General features: G+C 46.2%; 1 protein-coding gene across 1 annotated transcript in view; it reads left to right on the forward strand.

Annotated features, from left to right (window-relative positions):
* LOC127653509 (glutamate receptor ionotropic, NMDA 2B-like) overlaps nucleotides 1-23,352 on the forward strand; it is an 87,449-nt gene that overhangs the window by 43,473 nt on the left and 20,624 nt on the right. Inside the window, exons 6-11 of the mRNA XM_052140198.1 lie at nucleotides 71-214; nucleotides 7,166-7,436; nucleotides 10,490-10,682; nucleotides 11,192-11,306; nucleotides 11,616-11,824; nucleotides 21,345-21,516. Of these exons, the coding sequence (XP_051996158.1) occupies nucleotides 71-214; nucleotides 7,166-7,436; nucleotides 10,490-10,682; nucleotides 11,192-11,306; nucleotides 11,616-11,824; nucleotides 21,345-21,516 (1,104 nt within the window). The remainder of the gene's footprint in view (nucleotides 1-70; nucleotides 215-7,165; nucleotides 7,437-10,489; nucleotides 10,683-11,191; nucleotides 11,307-11,615; nucleotides 11,825-21,344; nucleotides 21,517-23,352) is intronic.

The raw sequence follows: 23,352 nt of genomic DNA on the forward strand, positions 1-23,352 counted from the left end.
TCTCTATGTCTCTCTCTCTCTCTTCATGTGTTCTGTATGTCTCTCTCTCTCTCTCTCTCTCTCTCTGTAGGATGATAACTCTATGTTCTTTCAGTTTGGTCCGTCCATTGAACAGCAGGCATCTGTCATGCTCAACATCATGGAGGAATATGACTGGTACATCTTCTCCATAGTTACCACTTACTACCCTGGTTACCAGGACTTTATTACCAAGGTAACACACACACACACATTAGACAGACACTGATGTGAATTTGTGTGTTAATGTTTCTGAAGTGTAGTTCACCATCAAACCTGTTGACCTCACTGTCTTCATGTGTGTGTGTGACTTGTGTGACCTTTTGACCTCTGTACGACCTGTATGCATGATGTATATGATATGTGTGTGGATTTGTTCATGTATGGTGGAGCACAAGCTGCTGATCATCATCATCTGTCTCAGTATTCTTGCCAGTTCATTTGTGTCACTAATAAATTCATTCAGGGCTACAATTGTGCTCTATAGATCAGATGTAATCTTGCAAACCAGACTTTTGGCTTAGGGGCCGTTGACACAACAAAGTTTTCAACTAAAAACAGAAAACATTTTATGCGTTTTGGCTGTTCGTTTACACAACAATGGCGTTGCCATTATCTTCTCTGTGTAAACATACAAAAACACACATTTGTGAAAACGATGACATCATGCACACCTGTATTACGTGTTCAGTCTATAGGCATGAACTTTGAGATTCCCTGTCTGTCGCTCACTTCGATGTTGTGTCGAGTGAAGTGACAATACGGGACTTCTTTGAAGGCCTCGGTTACCTCATAACTTGAGAAAAGGCCAATGAGAAACTGGCAGACAGAATTTGTATGACCCTCCCCCAGACATACGGGTATAAAAGAAGGGAATCATACGTCTGTCCATTCAGATTTCTTCTTCGGAGCCGAGCGGTTGTGTGATCAGTGAGCTGAGATCACTACCGTTCAACTCACCTCTGCAGAACTTACGCTGTTGGATACTACACCGCATATCAGCAGCTTTCTCCTTCTATGCATGGCAGTGCAGCTTTGCCCCTGGGCGCTTCGACAGAGTGGCTAAAAGAGAATATTTATAAAAGAGTTTATTTTCTCTAAAAGAGCAAATACACAGCAGGTGTTGAATGTCGTTTTCAGGACTCGTCTTTATAAAGATGCCCTTCCACCCCTGTATAGTTCCTGGATGCGGTCGATTTCTCTCCACTCCTGACGGTCACAGGCACTGCCTCGTGTGTCTGGGCAGCGAACACATTGAGGCGGCGGTTGTGGAAGGTTCATGTTCTCACTGCGGGAACCTCACCATGTCCATTTCCAATTGATTGTATAGGTGGGCAGTATAGGGGGCAGTGGTGGCTCAGTGGTTGAGGCTCAGGGTTACTGACCAGAAGGTCAGGGGTTCAAGCCCCAGCACCACCAAGATGCCACTGTTGGGCCCTTGAGCAAGGCACTTAACTCCAGATTGCTCCGGGGGGATTGTCCCTGTAATAAGTGCACTGTAAGTCGCTTTGGATAAAAGCGTCTGCCAAATGCATAAATGTAAATGTAAATGTAGGTGTATTACCCCTGTGTCCACCAACAGACTGACTGTCCATTTCCAATTTATTATATAGGATGCATTACCCCTGTGTCCACCAACAGACTAACTGCCCATTTACAATTTATTATATAGGTGTATTACCCCTGTGTCCACCAACAGACTGACTGCCCATTTCCAATTTATTATATAGGATGTATTACCCCTGTGTCCATCAACAGACTGACTGCCCATTTCCAATGTATTTTATAGGTGTATTACCCCTGTGTCCACCAACAGACTGACTGCCCATTTCCAATGTATTTTATAGGTGTATTACCCCTGTGTCCACCAACAGACTGACTGCCCATTTCCAATTTATTGTATAGGTGTATTAGCCCTGTGTCCACCAACAGACTGACTGCCCATTTCCAATTTATTGTATAGGTGTATTACCCCTGTGTCCACCAACAGACTGACTGCCCATTTCCAATTTATTGTATAGGTGTATTACCCCTGTGTCCACCAACAGACTGACTGCCCATTTCCAATTTATTGTATAGGTGTATTACCCCTGTGTCCACCAACAGACTGACTGCCCATTTCCAATGTATTGTATAGGTGTATTAGCCCTGTGTCCACCAACAGACTGACTGCCCATTTCCAATTTATTGTATAGGTGTATTACCCCTGTGTCCACCAACAGACTGACTGCCCATTTCCAATTTATTGTATAGGTGTATTGCCCCTGTGTCCACCAACAGACTGACTGCCCATTTCCAATTTATTGTATAGGTGTACTGCCCCTGTGTCCACCAACAGACTGACTGCCCATTTCCAATTTATTGTATAGGTGTACTGCCCCTGTGTCCACCAACAGACTGACTGCCCATTTCCAATTTATACTATAGGTGTACTACCCCTGTGTCCACCAACAGACTGACTGCCCATTTCCAATTTATACTATAGGTGTACTACCCCTGTGTCCACCAACAGACTGACAGCACATTTCCAATTTAATGTATGGGTGTATTACCCCTGTGTCCACCAACAGACTGACTGCCCATTTCCAATGTATTGTATGGGTGTATTACCCCTGTGTCCACCAACAGACTGACTGCCCATTTCCAATGTATTGTATGGGTGTACTACCCCTGTGTCCACCAACAGACTGACTGCCCATTTCCAATGTATTGTATGGGTGTATTACCCCTGTGTCCACCAACAGACTGACTGCCCATTTCCAATGTATTGTATGGGTGTATTACCCCTGTGTCCACCAACAGACTGATTGCCCATTTCCAATGTATTGTATAGGTGTATTACCCCTGTGTCCACCAACAGACTGACTGCCCATTTCCAATTTATTGTATAGGTGTATTACCCCTGTGTCCACCAACAGACTGACTGCCCATTTACAATTTATTGTATAGGTGTATTACCCCTGTGTCCACCAACAGACTGACTGCCCATTTCCAATTTATTGTATAGGTGTATTACCCCTGTGTCCACCAACAGACTGACTGCCCATTTCCAATTTATACTATAGGTGTATTACCCCTGTGTCCACCAACAGACTGACTGCCCATTTCCAATTTATACTATAGGTGTATTACCCCTGTGTCCACCAACAGACTGACTGCCCATTTCCAATTTAATGTATAGGTGTATTACCCCTGTGTCCACCAACAGACTGACTGCCCATTTCCAATGTATTGTATAGGTGTACTACCCCTGTGTCCACCAACAGACTGACTGCCCATTTCCAATGTATTGTATAGGTGTACTACCCCTGTGTCCACCAACAGACTGATTGCCCATTTCCAATGTATTGTATAGGTGTATTACCCCTGTGTCCACCAACAGACTGACTGCCCATTTCCAATGTATTGTATAGGTGTATTACCCCTGTGTCCACCAACAGACTGACTGCCCATTTCCAATGTATTGTATAGGTGTATTACCCCTGTGTCCACCAACAGACTGACTGCCCATTTCCAATGTATTGTATAGGTGTATTACCCCTGTGTCCACCAACAGACTGACTGCCCATTTCCAATGTATTGTATAGGTGTATTAGCCCTGTGTCCACCAACAGACTGACTGCCCATTTCCAATGTATTGTATAGGTGTATTAGCCCTGTGTCCACCAACAGACTGACTGCCCATTTCCAATTTATTATATAGCTGTATTACCCCTGTGTCCACCAACAGACTGACTGCCCATTTCCAATTTATTGTATAGGATGTATTACCCCTGTGTCCACCAACAGACTGACTGCCCATTTCCAGTTTATTGTATAGGATGTATTACCCCTGTGTCCACCAACAGACTGACTGCCCATTTCCAGTTTATTGTATAGGGGTACTACCCCTGTGTCCACCAACAGACTGACTGCCCATTTCCAATTTATTGTATAGGGGTACTACCCCTGTGTCCACCAACAGACTGACTGCCCATTTCCAATTTATTGTATAGGTGTACTACCCCTGTGTCCACCAACAGACTGACTGCCCATTTCCAATTTATTGTATAGGTGTACTACCCCTGTGTCCACCAACAGACTGACTGCCCATTTCCAATTTATTGTATAGGTGTACTACCCCTGTGTCCACCAACAGACTGACTGCCCATTTCCAATTTATTGTATAGGTGTATTACCCCTGTGTCCACCAACAGACTAACTGCCCATTTCCAATTTATTGCATAGGTGTATTACCCCTGTGTCCACATGGCAATGTTGCGGTCACGGCTGCGTTTGATCTTGTACTTGCAAGTTTTCAACTGGTCCTTACACTAACTCCTGTTCAAAATGCTCACGCAAAGACACATTCTAACTTGCGTCCGGCATCAAGATTGGTTCACAGCGGTAGATCTGAAGGATGCGTACATCCACGTCTCTATCTTGCCTCAACACTGATCCTTCCTACGGTTTGCGTTCGACGGCCAGGCGTATCGGTACAAAGTCCTCCCCTTCGTCATGTCCCTGTCCGCTCGCGTCTTCACAAAGTTCACAGACACAGCCCTTGCCCTGTTAAGGGAAGTGCCCTGTTAAGGGAAGAGTGTGGGCTCATCCTAGCCCACTCTCGAACCTCAACTGGAAAAAGAGCAAGCTCGCCCCGGTTCAGAGCATCTCTTTTCTCGGCATGGAGTTAGACTCAATGGCAGCATGCCTCACCAACGAGCGTGCTCAGTCGGTGTTGAAATGCCTCACCTTATTCAAGCCAGGCACAACGGTCCCTCTAAAACAATTCCAGAGGCTCCTGGGGCATATGGCATCCTCTGCGGCGGTCGCACCACTGGGGTTGATGCATATGAGACTGCTTAAGCACTGGCTCCAGACTCAAGTCCCGAGATTGGCATGGTGCCTGCCGCAAGACTTTCAAACCCTGGACAGACTTCTGTGTTTTGTGGACAGGAGTCCCCACACACCAGGTGTCCCGATGCGTTTTGGTCACCAGAGACGCCTCCAAGCAGGATTGGGGTGCAGTGTGCAATGGGCACGCAGCTCCTTGACAGTTCCCCAGCTGGGTTGGAACATCAACTGCCAAGAGTTGTTGGCTGTAATCCTTGCCCTGTGGAGGTTTCTCCCGCTAATACGGGGCAAGCACGTCTTGATCCGATCAGACAGCACCGCTACGATAGTGTACATAAATTGCCAAGGCAGCGCGCTCTCGTTATATGTCATAACACGCCCGCTTTGTCGTTGCTCAGGTCGTTGCGTACCACTCACATCTCAGAGCAGATGCACTGTCACGACAAGGTACACTCAGCGGAGAGTGGAGGCTCCACCTCCAGGTGGTCCTGCTGATTTGGGAGCAGTTCGGCAAAGCACAGATAGACCTGTTTTCTTCCCAAGATTCCCTCATTTTATACCCGTATGTCCGGGGGGAGGGACATGAATATTCTGTCTGCCAATATCTCATTGGCCATTTTTCAAGTTCAGAGGTAACCGAGGCCTTCAAAGAAGTCCCATATTGTCACTTCACTCGACACAACGTCTCATTCCCTCTGTTCCCTCAGGGAACGGAGGTTACAATAGTAACCTAGATGACTTCGTCCTTACCTCCAGGGTGAACAGACCAGTGCTTTATACCCTCTCTAGATTGTATAGGCTTGGTCTTGAAGACACACCCACCTGCTGGCAGTGCCAATCAGAAGATGGGAACACAACACATGTTGAGATCCCAGAATTTTGGTTGAGGGTTCAGAGATTTATGTGTAAGGTATTGGACACTCAAATTAAATTTTTCCCCAGACTCTGTATCCTGGGCAATGGGTCAGTAATAAATATTGGAAACATATATTTAAAAAGCTGGGTCCTAGCTGGAGTCATGATTGACAGACAAATTATCCTCAGGGGATGGAAGTCGGCTGGGGCACCCTCGTTTGGGGAGTGGTGCGGGGAGATGGGCGGGGTGGTGGCGGATGAGGAGGTGATGTCAGGAAGTGGGGTGGATATTTGGCTTTTTTGGAGGGTTCTCAGGGAGGGACAGTGGAGAGGGGTTTGTAGTTTTGTTGGGTATGTGTATTCTTGTAGTATTTTTTTTTAATGTTTTTTTTATTTGTTATTTATTTATTTTTTATGGAAAAAAATGTATTTTCTATTTGTTGTTGAACACTGTAGTGGGTGTTTGTGTTGGGGAATGTTTGGGGGGAGGGGTTTAATGTATATAATTGATTCCGTATTTTATTCTATGTTTGTGTGATTAATGTATGGAATCAATAAAAACTGTTAATAATAAAAGAACATGCCACTTGGGTAACTGGCAGAGTTAGCACATTTGTAGGCAAGCCCAATGACATTGTATATTTTGCCAATTTGTATCCCTTTGATGTGACTTTTTCATCCTTCCACAATGATTTTTGAATTGTTTTTCTATATAAACATGCACTAGACAGAAGTCTTCGATCACTGTGCCGCATCTCGTGCAGGAGCGCCATTTTCTTTAGACACAGTTTCAAATTAAATAGAACTTAAACTGTTAAAATGAGACTCCTGTGTTTTTCTCTATTCGTAGCACTGCATCTTGCTTTCTTTATAGTGCAAGATGTGTCTAGAGTGAATGGCCCCTTTCGCTCTCTTCGATTCAATGTCTTTAAGGGATGGCAAAGCTGGGTGTGTGAAACATTCTGGAATGAAGCATTATGGGGCAATTTTTTATGTTTAAGTTAAAAATAATTAAAAGAATGTCATATTAAATGGGATTTATTTGTTTAATTGAACATTTTCTAAAAGAAAATGTATTTATTTTTATACTTATATTGTGGATTGGCTAAACAAACACTGACATACATCTGTGTTCTGTGTACAATATGCATTGAACTACAGAAAGTCAAATGGGGAAAAATTACTTTTTTCAAGTACAGACAGCGATAATAACACACACGTTCTCATCTTCGGGCAAGTGTGAGATGGTAAGTGGGACCTTTTATTTTGAGCTTCAGTAATATTTAAAGATTTAAGAAATTTGGCTTCACAGATCAACATTTCTTATATTCCAATATTTCATGAAAGGATGGTCCCATATGAATCTACAGTGGTTTAATAGAAGAGCCCATGTGCTGCTGGAGTGTTTGTGTGTTTTTAGCTTATGATCTTCAGGTCATGTTTATCCTGTCAACCGCAGATCCGCAGCACCATTGAGAACAGTTTTGTGGGCTGGGAGCTGGAAGAGGTGCTGCTCTTGGACATGTCCGTAGATGATGGAGATGCCAAGATTCAGAACCAGCTGAAGAAGCTTCAGAGTCCTGTGATTCTCCTCTACTCCACCAAAGAAGAGGCCAACATCATCTTTGAGGTGGCTCATTCTGTTGGCCTCACAGGATATGGATTCACTTGGATAGTACCATCTCTAGTGGCCGGAGATGCTGATCACATCCCACCTGAGTTTCCCACAGGTAACATCAGTCAGAAACGTGATCTTTGTGTTTCTCATATCAGAAATCTGTTCAATCTCAGATCATTGTTACTCAGATTCCTCTCAAATGTATCAAATAAAATGTATTGTTGTTACAACCACACCCGGTTACGCTTTATTTTAATGTGTCCTTGTTACAGTGTATTTACACAAGTTATTACTGATTATTACTAGTTAACAACATGCACTTACTATAGGTTTAGGATTAGGGTAAGGGGTTGGTTTAGGATTAGTTGTTTTTAATTGTGCATAATTGACTGTTATTAATTGTGTAAATACATGTAATATTTGTAACAAGGACACATTAAAATAAAGTATTACCCCAATCATATTTATCACTGTTACTACTGCATCCAATCAGATTCCTCTCTATCCCAACCATATCCAATCAGATTTCTCCATCCCGACTGCACCCAATTAGATTCCTTTCTAACCTGACTTTATCCATAAGATGTTGATTAATGGAGAAAAATAACCTTGGGAGAAACCAGAAACACTGTGGGGGCCAGTTCCCCTCTGACTAACCCCACCCTAACCCTAAACCAGACTCACTGTGGGGGCCAGTTCCCCTCTGACTAACCCCACCCTAACCCTAAACCAGAAACACTGTGGGGGCCAGTTCCCCTCTGACTAACCCCACCCTAACCCTAAACCAGACTCACTGTGGGGGCCAGTTCCCCTCTGACTAACCCCACCCTAACCCTAAACCAGACTCGCTGTGGGGCCAGTTCCCCTCTGACTAACCCCACCCTAACCCTAAACCAGACTCACTGTGGGCCAGTTCCCCTCTGACTAACCCCACCCTAACCCTAAACCAGACTCACTGTGGGGGCCACTTCCCCTCTGACTAACCCCACCCTAACCCTAAACCAGACTCACTGTGGGGGCCACTTCCCCTCTGACTAACCCCACCCTAACCCTAAACCAGACTCACTGTGGGGGCCAGTTCCCCTCTGACTAACCCCAACCTAACCCTAAACCAGACTCACTGTGGGGGCAGTTCCCCTCTGACTAACCCCACCCTAACCCTAAACCAGACTCACTGTGGGGGCCAGTTCCCCTCTGACTAACCCCACCCTAACCCTAAACCAGACTCACTGTGGGGGTCTGTTCCCCTCTGACCAACCCCACCCTAACCCTAAACCAGACTCGCTGTGGGGGCCAGTTCCCCTCTGACCAACCCCACCCTAACCCTAAACCAGACTCACTGTGGGGGCCAGTTCCCCTCTGACCAACCCCACCCTAACCCTAAACCAGACTCACTGTGGGGGTCTGTTCCCCTCTGACCAACCCCACCCTAACCCTAAACCAGACTCACTGTGGGGGCCAGTTCCCCTCTGACTAACCCCACCCTAACCCTAAACCAGACTCACTGTGGGGGCCAGTTCCCCTCTGACTAACCCCACCCTATCCCTAAACCAGACTCACTGTGGGGGCCAGTTCCCTCTGACTAACCCCACCCTAACCCTAAACCAGACTCACTGTGGGGGCCAGTTCCCTCTGACTAACCCCACCCTAACCCTAAACCAGACTCACTGTGGGGGCCAGTTCCCCTCTGACTAACCCCACCCTGACCCTAAACCAGACTTACTGTGGGGGCCAGTTTCCCTCTGACTAACCCCACCCTAACCCTAAACCAGACTCACTGTGGGGGCCAGTTCCCCTCTGACTAACCCCACCCTAACCCTAAACCAGACTCACTGTGGGGGCCAGTTCCCCTCTGACTAACCCCACCCTAACCCTAAACCAGACTCACTGTGGGGGCCAGTTCCCCTCTGACTAACCCCACCCTAACCCTAAACCAGACTCACTGTGGGGGTCTGTTCCTCTCTGTTTTTCGGCATCAGCAACAGAGAGCATGTGCCGTAATTTAGCAATATTTCTGAGGTGGAAGAATGCTGTTCTACAAACATTTGTAATTTGATTTTCAAAGGACAGATTGGTATCAAATATAACACCTAAGTTCTTCGCTGTTGAAGATGATGTAACAGTACATCCATCTAGAGTCAAATTTTATTTTAGTGGCTTATTTTTAGAGTTTTTTGTTCCAATAATTAGAACCTCTGTTTTGTCAGAATTGAGTAGAAGGAAATTTTTGGCCATCCAATCTTTTATTTAATTGATACACTCTGCTAATTTTGAGAATTGTGAAATCTCATCAGGTTTTGAAGAAATATAAAGTTGTGTATAGTCAGCATAGCAGTGGAAACTTATTCCACGACTCCTGATAATATCTCCCAGGGGAAGCATATACATGGAGAAAAGCAGAGGCCCTGTGGCTCTCAATATTTTACAACTACTAATCACTGTTACACTGTTCAATCTATCCCATCTACATCCAATCAGATTTCTTTCTTTCCAGACCGCATCCAGTCATGTTACTCCCTCTCCTGACCGCATCTAATCAGATTACTTTATCCCAACCACATCCAATCAAATTCATCACTGTTACAACTGCATCCAATCATATTCCTCTCTATCCCAACCACATCTAATCAGATTCCTCTATTCCTACTGCATCTAATCATAATCCTCTCTATCCTGATTGCATCCAATCAGATTTCTCTGTCCCATCCACATCTTATCAGATTACTTTATCTTAACTGCATCCAGTCAGATTCCTCTCTATCCTGACTGCATCCAAGTAGAGTCCTCTATTCCGACCACATTCCATCAGATTCCTCTCTATCCTGACTGCATCACATCCGATTCCTATATCCTGACCACATCCAATCAGATTCTTCTCCATCCTGACCACATCCAATCAGATTTATCACTCTTACAACTGCATACAATCCAATACCCCTCTATCCCAACCAATTCCAATCAAATTCTTCTTTAACCCGACAGTATCCAATCATATTCCTCTCCATCCTGACCACATTCCATCAGATTCCTCTGTCCCTAATGCATCTAATCAGACTTTATCCTAACAGCATCAAGTCAGATTCATCAAATTTTAATTCAGTGAAACAGGACTAGTTTGGTGTGGATTATCTAGTGTTAAACTCTAAAGGTTTCTCTCGGGTTCAGGGATGATCTCAGTGTCATATGATGAGTGGGATTATGGTTTGGAGGCACGGGTTCGAGATGGAGTGGCTGTAATCACTTCAGCAACATCCACCATGGTGATGGACAGGGGCCCGCACACGCTGCTCAAATCTGAATGTCACGGGACCCCCGACAAGAAGAGCACCATTAACGGCAATCCCAATGAAGTACTCAGGTGACAAACACACTGTCAGTACATTGCAGTTTTTGTGTGTGGAATGTTCATAATTTTTCATTTGAGAATAATTAATTCATAACATATTCATTTACTGGCTGATTTACACTGAATACAACTGTGTGTTTGTCAGTGACTCTTGTTTCTCACATCTTTACATCAGAGAGAGAGAGACATAAAGACAGAAAATGGGACAGCTTGTTTACGCAGAGGTCACTCACTCTCTCTCTCTCTCTCTCTCTCTCTCTCTCTCTATCTCTCATGATGATGGTTTCCATGGCAACACAGTGGATGAGTTTGGAAGCCACAGTGGTTGTGGCTGCCATAACAACATGAGACATATGCCACAAATACCATCAACAATGAGTTCATATAAATATCAATAAACACAGACAGGGATAGATGGACAGACAGATAACATTAAGATAGATAGATGTATAGTTTGTGTAATTGATCACATGATGAAAGGGTGATATTTCTACTGTAGATGACGTTCATGTGTTTCACAGGTATCTGATGAATGTGACGTTTGAAGGACGCAATCTCTCCTTCAGTGAGGATGGATATCAGATGCATCCGAAGCTAGTAATAATCCTGCTGGACAAAGACCGACAGTGGGACAGAGTAAGACATACATGAGTGTATGTGATAGGACTTGAGGACCGGTCCAGAATTCAAACAGAACAGTTCTATAAAGTGAAATCACAATGCTTGTGTTGTGTTGAATCTATTATTTCTGTTAGTAATATTCTTATGTGTAAGTCACTTTGGATGCGTGCCTGCTAAATTGTTATTTAAATAGTCATCGATATAAATAGTCATCTAATAGTAAAATATTTATGTTTGTGGGTTTGAACGTTTGAGGTTTCACTGTCTCTCCCTCAAAATAATAGAGATTATATGCACTCATCATAAAGCTTTGTGTGTGTTCAGGTGGGTAAATGGGAAAACGGCTCTCTGTCGATGAAGTATCACGTATGGCCAAGGTTCGAGCTTTACTCTGGAACGGAGAATCGTGAAGATGATCATCTGTCCATCGTGACGTTAGAGGAAGCGCCATTCGTCATTGTAGAGAATGTCGATCCCCTCAGTGGAACCTGCATGAGGAATACTGTACCCTGCAGAAAACAACTCAAATCAGTGTAAAAACACACACACACACACACACACACACACACACACACACACACACACACACACACACACACACACACACACACACACACACACACACTCAAAAAAACACACACTCACACACACACGCACTCACACACATTCTCACACACACACACTCTCTCACACAAACACACACACACACACACACACACAAACACTTTTTACTGTACAAACTATATATTATATCCCCTAAACCCAACACAACCCCTAAACCCAAAACATCCCCTAAACCCAAAACATCCCCTAAACCAACACATCCCTTAAACCCAACACAACCCCTAAACCCAACACATCCCTTAAACCCAACACAACCCCTAAACCCAACACATCCCTTAAACCCAACACAACCCCTAAACCCAACACATCCCCTAAACCCAACACATCTCCTAAACCCAACACATCCCCTAAACCCAACACAACCCCTAAACCCAACACATCCCTTAAACCCAACACAACCCCTAAACCCAACACATCCCTTAAACCCAACACAACCCCTAAACCCAACACATCCCTTAAACCCAACACAACCCCTAAACCCAACACAACCCCTAAACCCAACACATCCCTTAAACCCAACACAACCCCTAAACCCAACACATCCCTTAAACCCAACACAACCCCTAAACCCAACACATCCCTTAAACCCAACACAACCCCTAAACCCAACACAACCCCTAAACCCAAAACATCCCCTAAACCAACACATCCCTTAAACCCAACACAACCCCTAAACCCAACACAACCCCTAAACCCAACACAAGCACTAAACCCAACACAACCCCTAAACCCAACACAACCCATAAACCCAACACACCCCCTAAACCCAACACAACCCCTAAACCCAACACAAGCACTAAACCCAACACAACCCCTAAACCCAACACAACCCAAAAACCCAACACACCCCCTAAACCCAACACATCCCCTAAACGCAACACAACCCCTAAACCCAACACATCCCCCTAAACCCAACACAACCCCTAAACCCAACACATCCCCCCTAAACCCAACACAACCCCTAAACCCAACACATCCCCCCTAAACCCAACACAACCCCTAAACCCAACACAACCCCTAAACCTAACACAACCCCTAAACCCAACACATCCCCCCTAAACCCAACACAACCCCTAAACCCAACACATCCCCCCTAAACCCAACACAACCCCTAAACCCAACACATCCCCCTAAACCCAACACAACCCCTAAACCCAACACATCCCCCCTAAACCAACACAACCCCTAAACCCAATACATCCCCCCTAAATCCAACACAACCCCTAAACCCAACACATCCCCCCTAAACCCAACACAACCCCTAAACCCAACACATCCCTCCTAAACCCAACACAACCCCTAAACCCAACACAACCCCCTAAACCCAACACAACCCCTAAACCCAACACATCCCCTAAACCCAACACAACCCCTAAACCCAACACATCCCCCTAAACCCAACACAACCCCTAAACCCAACACATCCCCTAAACCCAACACAAGCACTAAACCCAACACATCCCCCCTAAACCCAACACAACCCCTAAACCCAACACAACCCCTAAACCCAACACATCCCCCCTACACCCAACACAACCCCAAAACCCAACACAACCCCCTAAACCCAACACAACCCCTAAACCCAACACATCCCCTAAACCCAACACAACCCCTAAACCAAACACATCCCCCCTAAACCCAACACATCCCCTAAACCCAACACATCCCCTAAACCCAACACAACCCCTAAACCCAACACCTCCCCCCTAAACCCAACACAACCCTTAAACCCAACACATCCCCCCTAAACCCAACACAACCCCTAAACCCAACACATCCCCTAAACCCAACACAACCCCTAAACCCAACACATCCCCCTAAACCCAACACAACCCCTAAACCCAACACATCCCCCCTAAACCCAACACAACCCCTAAACCCAACACAACCCCCCTAAACCCAACACAACCCCTAAACCCAACACATCCCCTAAATTCAGCACAACCCCTAAACCCAACACATCCCCCCTAAACCCAACACAACCCCTCAACCCAACACATCCCCTAAACCCAACACAAGCACTAAACCCAATACATCCCCCCTAAACCCAACACAACCCCTAAACCCAACACAACCCCTAAACCCAACACATCCCCTAAACCCAACACAACCCCTAAACCCAACACATCCCCCCTAAACCCAACACATCCCCTAAACCCAACACATCCCCTAAACCCAACACAACCCCTAAACCCAACACATCCCCTAAACCCAACACAACCCCTAAACCCAACACAACCCCTAAACCCAACACATCCCCTAAACCCAACACAACCCCTAAACCCAACACTAACCCTAAACCCAACACATCCCCTAAACCCAACACATCCCCTAAACCTAACACAACCCCTAAACCCAACACATCCCCTAAACCCAACACAACCCCTAAACCCAACACATCCCCCCTAAACCCAACAATAAACCTAAACCCAAAACAACCCCTAAACCCACCACTAACCCTAAACCCAACACATCCCCTAAACCCAACACAACCCCTAAACCCAACACAACCCCTAAACCCACCACTAACCCTAAACCCAACACATCCCCTAAACCAAACACAACCCCTAAACCCAACCCAACCCCTAAACCCAACACATCCCCTAAACCCAACACAACCCCTAAACCCAACACAACCCCTAAACCCAACACATCCCCCTAAACCCAACACAACCCCTAAACCAAACACAACCCCTAAACCTAACACAACCCCTAAACCCAACACATCCCCCCTAAACCCAACACAACCCCTAAACCCAACACATCCCCCCTAAAAACAACACAACCCCTAAACCCAACACATCCCCCCTAAACCCATCACAACCCCTAAACCCAACACATCCCCCTAAACCCAACACAACCCCTAAACCCAACACATCACCCCTAAACCCAACACAACCCCTAAACCCAACACATCCCCTAAACCCAACACATCCCCCCTAAACCCAATACAACCCCTAAACCCAACACATCCCCCCTAAACCCATCACAACCCCTAAACCCAACACTAACCCTAAACCCAACACATCCCCTAAACCCAACACAACCCCTAAACCCAACACTAACCCTAAACCCAACACATCCCCTAAACCCAACACATCCCCTAAACCTAACACAACCCCTAAACCCAACACATCCTCTAAACCCAACACAACCCCTAAACCCAACACAAACCCTAAACCCGACACAACCCCTAAACCCAACACAACCCCTAAACCCAACACATCCCCCCTAAACCCAACACAACCCCTAAACCCAACACTAACCCTAAACCCAACACATCCCCTAAACCCAACACAACCCCTAAACCCAACCCAACCCCTAAACCCAACACATCCCCTAAACCCAACACAACCCCTAAACCCAACACTAACCCTAAACCCAACACATCCACTAAACCCAACACAACCCCTAAACCCAACCCAACCCCTAAACACAACACATCCCCTAAACCCAACACAACCCCTAAACTCAACACTAATCCTAAACCCAACACATCCACTAAACCCAACACAACCCCTAAACCCAACCCAACCCCTAAACCCAACACATCCCCTAAACCCAACACAACCCCTAAACCCAACACTAACCCTAAACCCAACACATCCCCCTAAACCCAACACAACCCCTAAACCCAACACATCCCCTAAACCCAACACAACCCCTAAACCCAACACATCCCCTAAACCCAACACATCCCCCTAAACCCAACACAACCCCTAAACCCAACACATCCCCCTAAACCCAACACAACCCCTAAACCCAACACAACCCCTAAACCTAACACAACCCCTAAACCCAACACATCCCCCCTAAACCCAACACAACCCCTAAACCCAACACATCCCCCTAAACCCAACACAACCCCTAAACCCAACACATCCCCCCTAAACCCAACTCAACCCCTAAACCCAACACATCCCCCCTAAACCCAACACAACCCCTAAACCCAACACAACCCCTAAACCCAACACATCCACCCTAAACCCAACACAACCCCTAAACCCAACACATCCCCTAAACCCAACACATCCCCCCTAAACCCAACACAACCCCTAAACCCAACACATCCCCCCTAAACCCAACACAACCCCTAAACCCAACACAACCCCTAAACCCAACACACCCACTAAACCCAACACATCTCCTAAACCCAACACAACCCCTAAACCCAACACATCCCCTAAACCCAACACAACCCCTAAACCCAACACAACCCCTAAACCCAACATATCCCCTAAACCCAACACAACCCCTAAACCCAACACATCCCCCTAAACCCAACACAACCCCTAAACCCAACACAAACCCTAAACCAAACACAACCCCTAAACCTAACACAACCCCTAAACCCAACACATCCCCCCTAAACCCAACACAACCCCTAAACCCAACACATCCCCCCTAAACCCAACACAACCCCTAAACCCAACACATCCCCCTAAACCCAACACAACCCCTAAACCCAACACATCACCCCTAAACCCAACACAACCCCTAAACCCAACACATCCCCTAAACCCAACACATCCCCCTAAACCCAACACAACCCCTAAACCCAACACATCCCCCCTAAACCCAACACAAACCCTAAACCCAACACTAACCCTAAACCCAACACATCCCCTAAACCCAACACAACCCCTAAACCCAATACTAACCCTAAACCCAACACATCCCCTAAACCCAACACATCCCCTAAACCTAACACAACCCCTAAACCCAACACATCCTCTAAACCCAACACAACCCCTAAACCCAACACAAACCCTAAACCCGACACAACCCCTAAACCCAACACAACCCCTAAACCCAACACATCCCCCCTAAACCCAACACAACCCCTAAACCCAACACTAACCCTAAATCCAACACATCCCCTAAACCCAACACAACCCCTAAACCCAACCCAACCCCTAAACCCAACACATCCCCTAAACCCAACACAACCCCTAAACCCAACACTAACCCTAAACCCAACACATCCACTAAACCCAACACAACCCCTAAACCCAACCCAACCCCTAAACACAACACATCCCCTAAACCCAACACAACCCCTAAACTCAACACTACTCCTAAACCCAACACATCCACTAAACCCAACACAACCCCTAAACCTAACCCAACCCCTAAACCCAACACATCCCCTAAACCCAACACAACCCCTAAACCCAACACATCCCCCCTAAACCCAACACAACCCCTAAACCCAACACATCCCCCCTAAACCCAACACAACCCCTAAACCCAACACATCCCCCCTGAACCCAACTCAACCCCTAAACCCAACACATCCCCCCTAAACCCAACACAACCCCTAAACCCAACACAACCCCTAAACCCAACACATCCATCCTAAACCCAACAAAACCCCTAAACCCAACACATCCCCTAAACCCAACACATCCCCCTTAAACCCAACACAACCCCTAAACCCAACACATCCCCCCTAAACCCAACACAACCCCTAAACCCAACACAACCCCTAAACCCAACACACCCCTAAACCCAACACATCTCCTAAACCCAACACAACCCCTAAACCCAACACATCCCCTAAACCCAACACAACCCCTAAACCCAACACAACCCCTAAACCCAACATATCCCCTAAACCCAACACAACCCCTAAACCCAACACATCCCCCCTAAACCCAACACAACCCCTAAACCCAACACAAACCCTAAACCAAACACAACCCCTAAACCTAACACAACCCCTAAACCCAACACATCCCCCCTAAACCCAACACAACCCCTAAACCCAACACATCCCCCCTAAACCCAACACAACCCCTAAACCCAACACATCCCCCTAAACCCAACACAACCCCTAAACCCAACACATCACCCCTAAACCCAACACAACCCCTAAACCCAACACATCCCCTAAACCCAACACATCCCCTAAACCCAACACAACCCCTAAACCCAACACATCCCCCCTAAACCCAACACATCCCCCCTAAACCCAACACTAACCCTAAACCCAACACATCCCCTAAACCCAACACAACCCCTAAACCCAATACTAACCCTAAACCCAACACATCCCCTAAACCCAACACATCCCCTAAACCTAACACAACCCCTAAACCCAACACATCCTCTAAACCCAACACAACCCCTAAACCCAACACAAACCCTAAACCCGACACAACCCCTAAACCCAACACAACCCCTAAACCCAACACATCCCCCTAAACCCAACACAACCCCTAAACCCAACACTAACCCTAAATCCAACACATCCCCTAAACCCAACACAACCCCTAAACCCAACCCAACACATCCCCTAAACCCAACACAACCCCTAAACCCAACACTAACCCTAAACCCAACACATCCACTAAACCCAACACAACCCCTAAACCCAACCCAACCCCTAAACACAACACATCCCCTAAACCCAACACAACCCCTAAACTCAACACTAATCCTAAACCCAACACATCCACTAAACCCAACACAACCCCTAAACCTAACCCAACCCCTAAACCCAACACATCCCCTAAACCCAACACAACCCCTAAACCCAACACTAACCCTAAACCCAACACATCCCCCTAAACCCAACACAACCCCTAAACCCAACACATCCCCTAAACCCAACACAACCCCTAAACCCAACACATCCCCTAAACCCAACACATCACCCCTAAACCCAACACAACCCCTAAACCCAACACATCCCCCCTAAACCCAACACAACCCCTAAACCCAACACAACCCCTAAACCTAACACAACCCCTAAACCCAACACATCCCCCTAAACCCAACACAACCCCTAAACCCAACACATCCCCTAAACCCAACACAACCCCTAAACCCAACACATCCCCCCTAAACCCAACACAACCCCTAAACCCAACACATCCCCCCTAAACCCAACACAACCCCTAAACCCAACACAACCCCCCTAAACCCAACACATCCCCTAAACCCAGCACATCCACCCTAAACCCAACACAACCCCTAAACCCAACACATCCCCTAAACCCAACACATCCCCCCTAAACCCAACACAACCCCTAACCCCAACACATCACCCCTAAACCCAACACAACCCCTAAACCCAACACATCCCCTAAACCCAACACAATCCCTAAACCCAACACTAACCCTAAACCCAACACATCCCCTAAACCCAACACATCCCCTAAACCTAACACAACCCCTAAACCCAACACATCCTCTAAACCCAACACAACCCCTAAACCCAACACAAACCCTAAACCCGACACAACCCCTAAACCCAACACAACCCCTAAACCCAACAGATCCCCCCTAAACCCAACACAACCCCTAAACCCAACACAAACCCTAAACCCAACACTAACCCTAAACCCAACACATCCCCTAAACCCAACACAACCCCTAAACCCAACCCCTAAACCCAACACATCCCCTAAACCCAACACAACACCTAAACCCAAAACTAACCCTAAACCCAACACATCCCCTAAACCCAACACATCACCCCTAAACCCAACACAACCCCTAAACCCAACACATCCCCCCTAAACCCAACACAACCTCTAAACCCAACACAACCCCTAAACCTAACACAACCCCTAAACCCAACACATCCCCCCTAAACCCAACACAACCCCTAAACCCAACACATCCCCCCTAAACCCAACACAACCCCTAAACCCAACACATCCCCCTAAACCCAACACAACCCCTAAACCCAACACATCCCCCCTAAACCCAACACAACCCCTAAACCCAACACAACCCCTAAACCCAACACATCCACCCTAAACCCAACACAACCCCTAAACCCAACACATCCCCTAAACCCAACACATCCCCCCTAAACCCAACACAACCCCTAAACCCAACACATCCCCCTAAACCCAACACAACCCCTAAACCCAACACAACCCCTAAACCCAACACATCCCCTAAACCCAACACAATCCCTAAACCCAACACTAACCCTAAACCCAACACATCCCCTAAACCCAACACATCCCCTAAACCTAACACAACCCCTAAACCCAACACATCCTCTAAACCCAACACAACCCCTAAACCCAACACAAACCCTAAACCCGACACAACCCCTAAACCCAACACAACCCCTAAACCCAACACATCCCCCTAAACCCAACACAACCCCTAAACCCAACACTAACCCTAAACCCAACACATCCCCTAAACCCAACACAACCCCTAAACCCAACCCAACCCCTAAACCCAACACATCCCCTAAACCCAACACAACACCTAAACCCAAAACTATCCCTAAACCCAACACATCCACTAAACCCAACACAACCCCTAAACCCAACCCAACCCCTAAACCCAACACATCCCCCCTAAACCCAACACAACCCCTAAACCCAGCACAACCCCTAAACGCAACACATCCCCTAAACCCAACACATCCCCTAAACCCAACACAACCCCTAAACCCAACACAACCCCTAAACCCAACCCAACCCCTAAACCCAACACATCCCCTAAACCCAACACAACACCTAAACCCAAAACTAACCCTAAACCCAACACATCCACTAAACCCAACACAACCCCTAAACCCAACCCAACCCCTAAACCCAACACATCCCCCCTAAACCCAACACAACCCCTAAACCCAGCACAACCCCTAAACACAACACATCCCCTAAACCCAACACATCCCCTAAACCCAACACAACCCCTAAACCCAACACAACCCCTAAACCCGACACAACCCCTAAACCCAACACATCCCCCCTAAACCCAACACAACCCCTAAACCCAACACTAACCCTAAACCCAACACATACCCTAAACCTAACACAACCCCTAAACCCAACCCAACCCCTAAACCCAACACATCCCCTAAACCTAACACAACCCCTAAACCCAACACATCCACTATACCCAACACAAACCCTAAACCCAACCCAACCCCTAAACCCAACACATCCCCGAAACCCAACACAACCCCTAAACCAAACACTAACCCTAAACCCAACACATTCACTAAACCCAACACAACCCCTAAACCCAACCCAACCCCTAAACCCAACACATCCCCTAAACCCAACACAACCCCTAAACCCAACACTAACCCTAAACCCAACACATCCCCTAAACCCAACACATCCACTAAACCCAACACAACCCCTAAACCCAACACAACCCCTAAACCCAACACATCCCCTAAACCCAATGTCTAAATAAGATATTTTACAACAGAACTATATAAATTAAGAATTTAAAATAAACAAAAATCTGTTTAATAATTCATTTTCAATTATGTGCTTACCACAATACATATAGTTTCAAAGAAACTTTACAGAGAAGCAATCCAATAAAAGCCCACAGCCAGCAACATAAAGGAAAAACTCCACAAGATGTTGAAGTGGATGAGAATGAAAATTTGTTTTTCTAACATCCATCACCTGTCTGTCTTTCTCTGTCTGTCAGTAATCGCACAGCTGACCCTGCAGTGTATATCAAGCGCTGTTGTAAAGGATTCTGTATTGATATTCTGAAAAAGATCGCCAAGTCAGTGAAGTTCACCTACGACCTTTACCTGGTGACCAACGGCAAACATGGCAAGAAAATCAATGGTACCTGGAACGGAATGGTGGGAGAGGTACTGACACAAACACACACACACACACACACACACACACACACACATACACTCGAACACACTCACACTCTCACACACATACACACACACACGCGCACACACATACACACATACATTCACACACACACTCACACTCTCACCCACGCACACATACACACACATACACTCACACAAAATCCCACACACTCACACACACATAAACACACAACACACACACGCGCACACACACAAACACACACACACATACATTCACACACACACTCTCACCCACAGACACATACACACACACATACACTCACACAAAATCCCACTCACTCACACTCACACACGCACACACATACACTCACACACACACAAACAGACAACACACATACGCGCACACACACACACATACACTCACTCACACACTCATACTCTCACACACATACACAAACATATACTCTCACACACACACTCACACTCACACACACATACACACACACACACACACACACAAACACACTCAAACATAGACACACTCACACACATACACTCACTCACACACTCATACTCTCACACACATACACAAACATATACTCTCACACACACACTCACACATACACACACATACACAAACACACTCACACACATACTCACAAAAAAATCACACACACTCACACACACACACACACATACACACACATACACTCGAATACACTCACACTCTCACACACATACACACACACACACACACACACTCACACACACATGTTGTGTTTCCATGTTTTATGAGGACTTTCCATAGACATAATGGTTTTTATACTGTACAAACTTTATATTCTATCCCCTAAACCTAACCCTACCCCTAAACCTAACCCTCACAGAAAACTTTCTGCATTTTTACATTTTCAAAAAACATAATTTAGTATGATTTATAAGCTGTTTTCCTCATGGGGACCGACAAAATGTCCCCACAAGGTCAAACATTTCGGGTTTTACTATCCTTATGGGGACATTTGGTCCCCACAAAGTGATAAATACACGCTCACACAAACACACATACTGTACATTCACACACACACATACACACATACATTCACACACACACTCACACTCTCACCCACGCACACATACAATCACACACACAAACACACAACATACACACGCGCGCACACTCACACACTCATACTCTCACAAACATACACAAAAATACACTCTCACACACACACACTCACATATACACACACCTCACACATAGTGACAGATAGGGAACCTAAAAAAGTATATATTCCCTAAAAGAGTGGGCACTGACAGAAAGTTCGTGGTTGCAGTCAAAATCTCTCCACTTCTGAAGGTCACGATCGGTGCCTTTCGTGTTTGGGCTCAGACATGCTGAGACAGTGTTCTTTGATGGTTCATGCCCACACTGCGAGAGCATGACCATAGACACGTTGCGATCGCGGCTTATTTCTTCGGAGGGAAAGCCACTCCAGCCAATCCACGCCCCGGTCTCAAAAAACAAAGATGTATGAGGCTCCCAAGGGCGATCCCTAGTGTCACTACATTGACACAATGTCTCTTTCCCTCCATCAGGGAACACAGGTTACGAAAGTAACCAGGACGTTTATATAGTCATATATACATATGCTGTCATGCATACAGACAGATATATATAGTCAATTATTACAACGCTATCTGGAATACTCAATACTGATTGGTCAGTCACACCATCCAGCAATTACATTTCTGCAAATCAGACCACTCTTCCATTCTGCTTCTGCCGCACCCACCCTCAGAACGATCCAGTGCTGATCACGTGGACTGGGAGATGTTCCGGTCCACCTCTGATGATGACAT

This window comes from Xyrauchen texanus, chromosome 2, assembly GCF_025860055.1.
Source record: "Xyrauchen texanus isolate HMW12.3.18 chromosome 2, RBS_HiC_50CHRs, whole genome shotgun sequence".
In the NCBI taxonomy this organism is placed as follows: Eukaryota; Metazoa; Chordata; class Actinopteri; order Cypriniformes; family Catostomidae; genus Xyrauchen; species Xyrauchen texanus.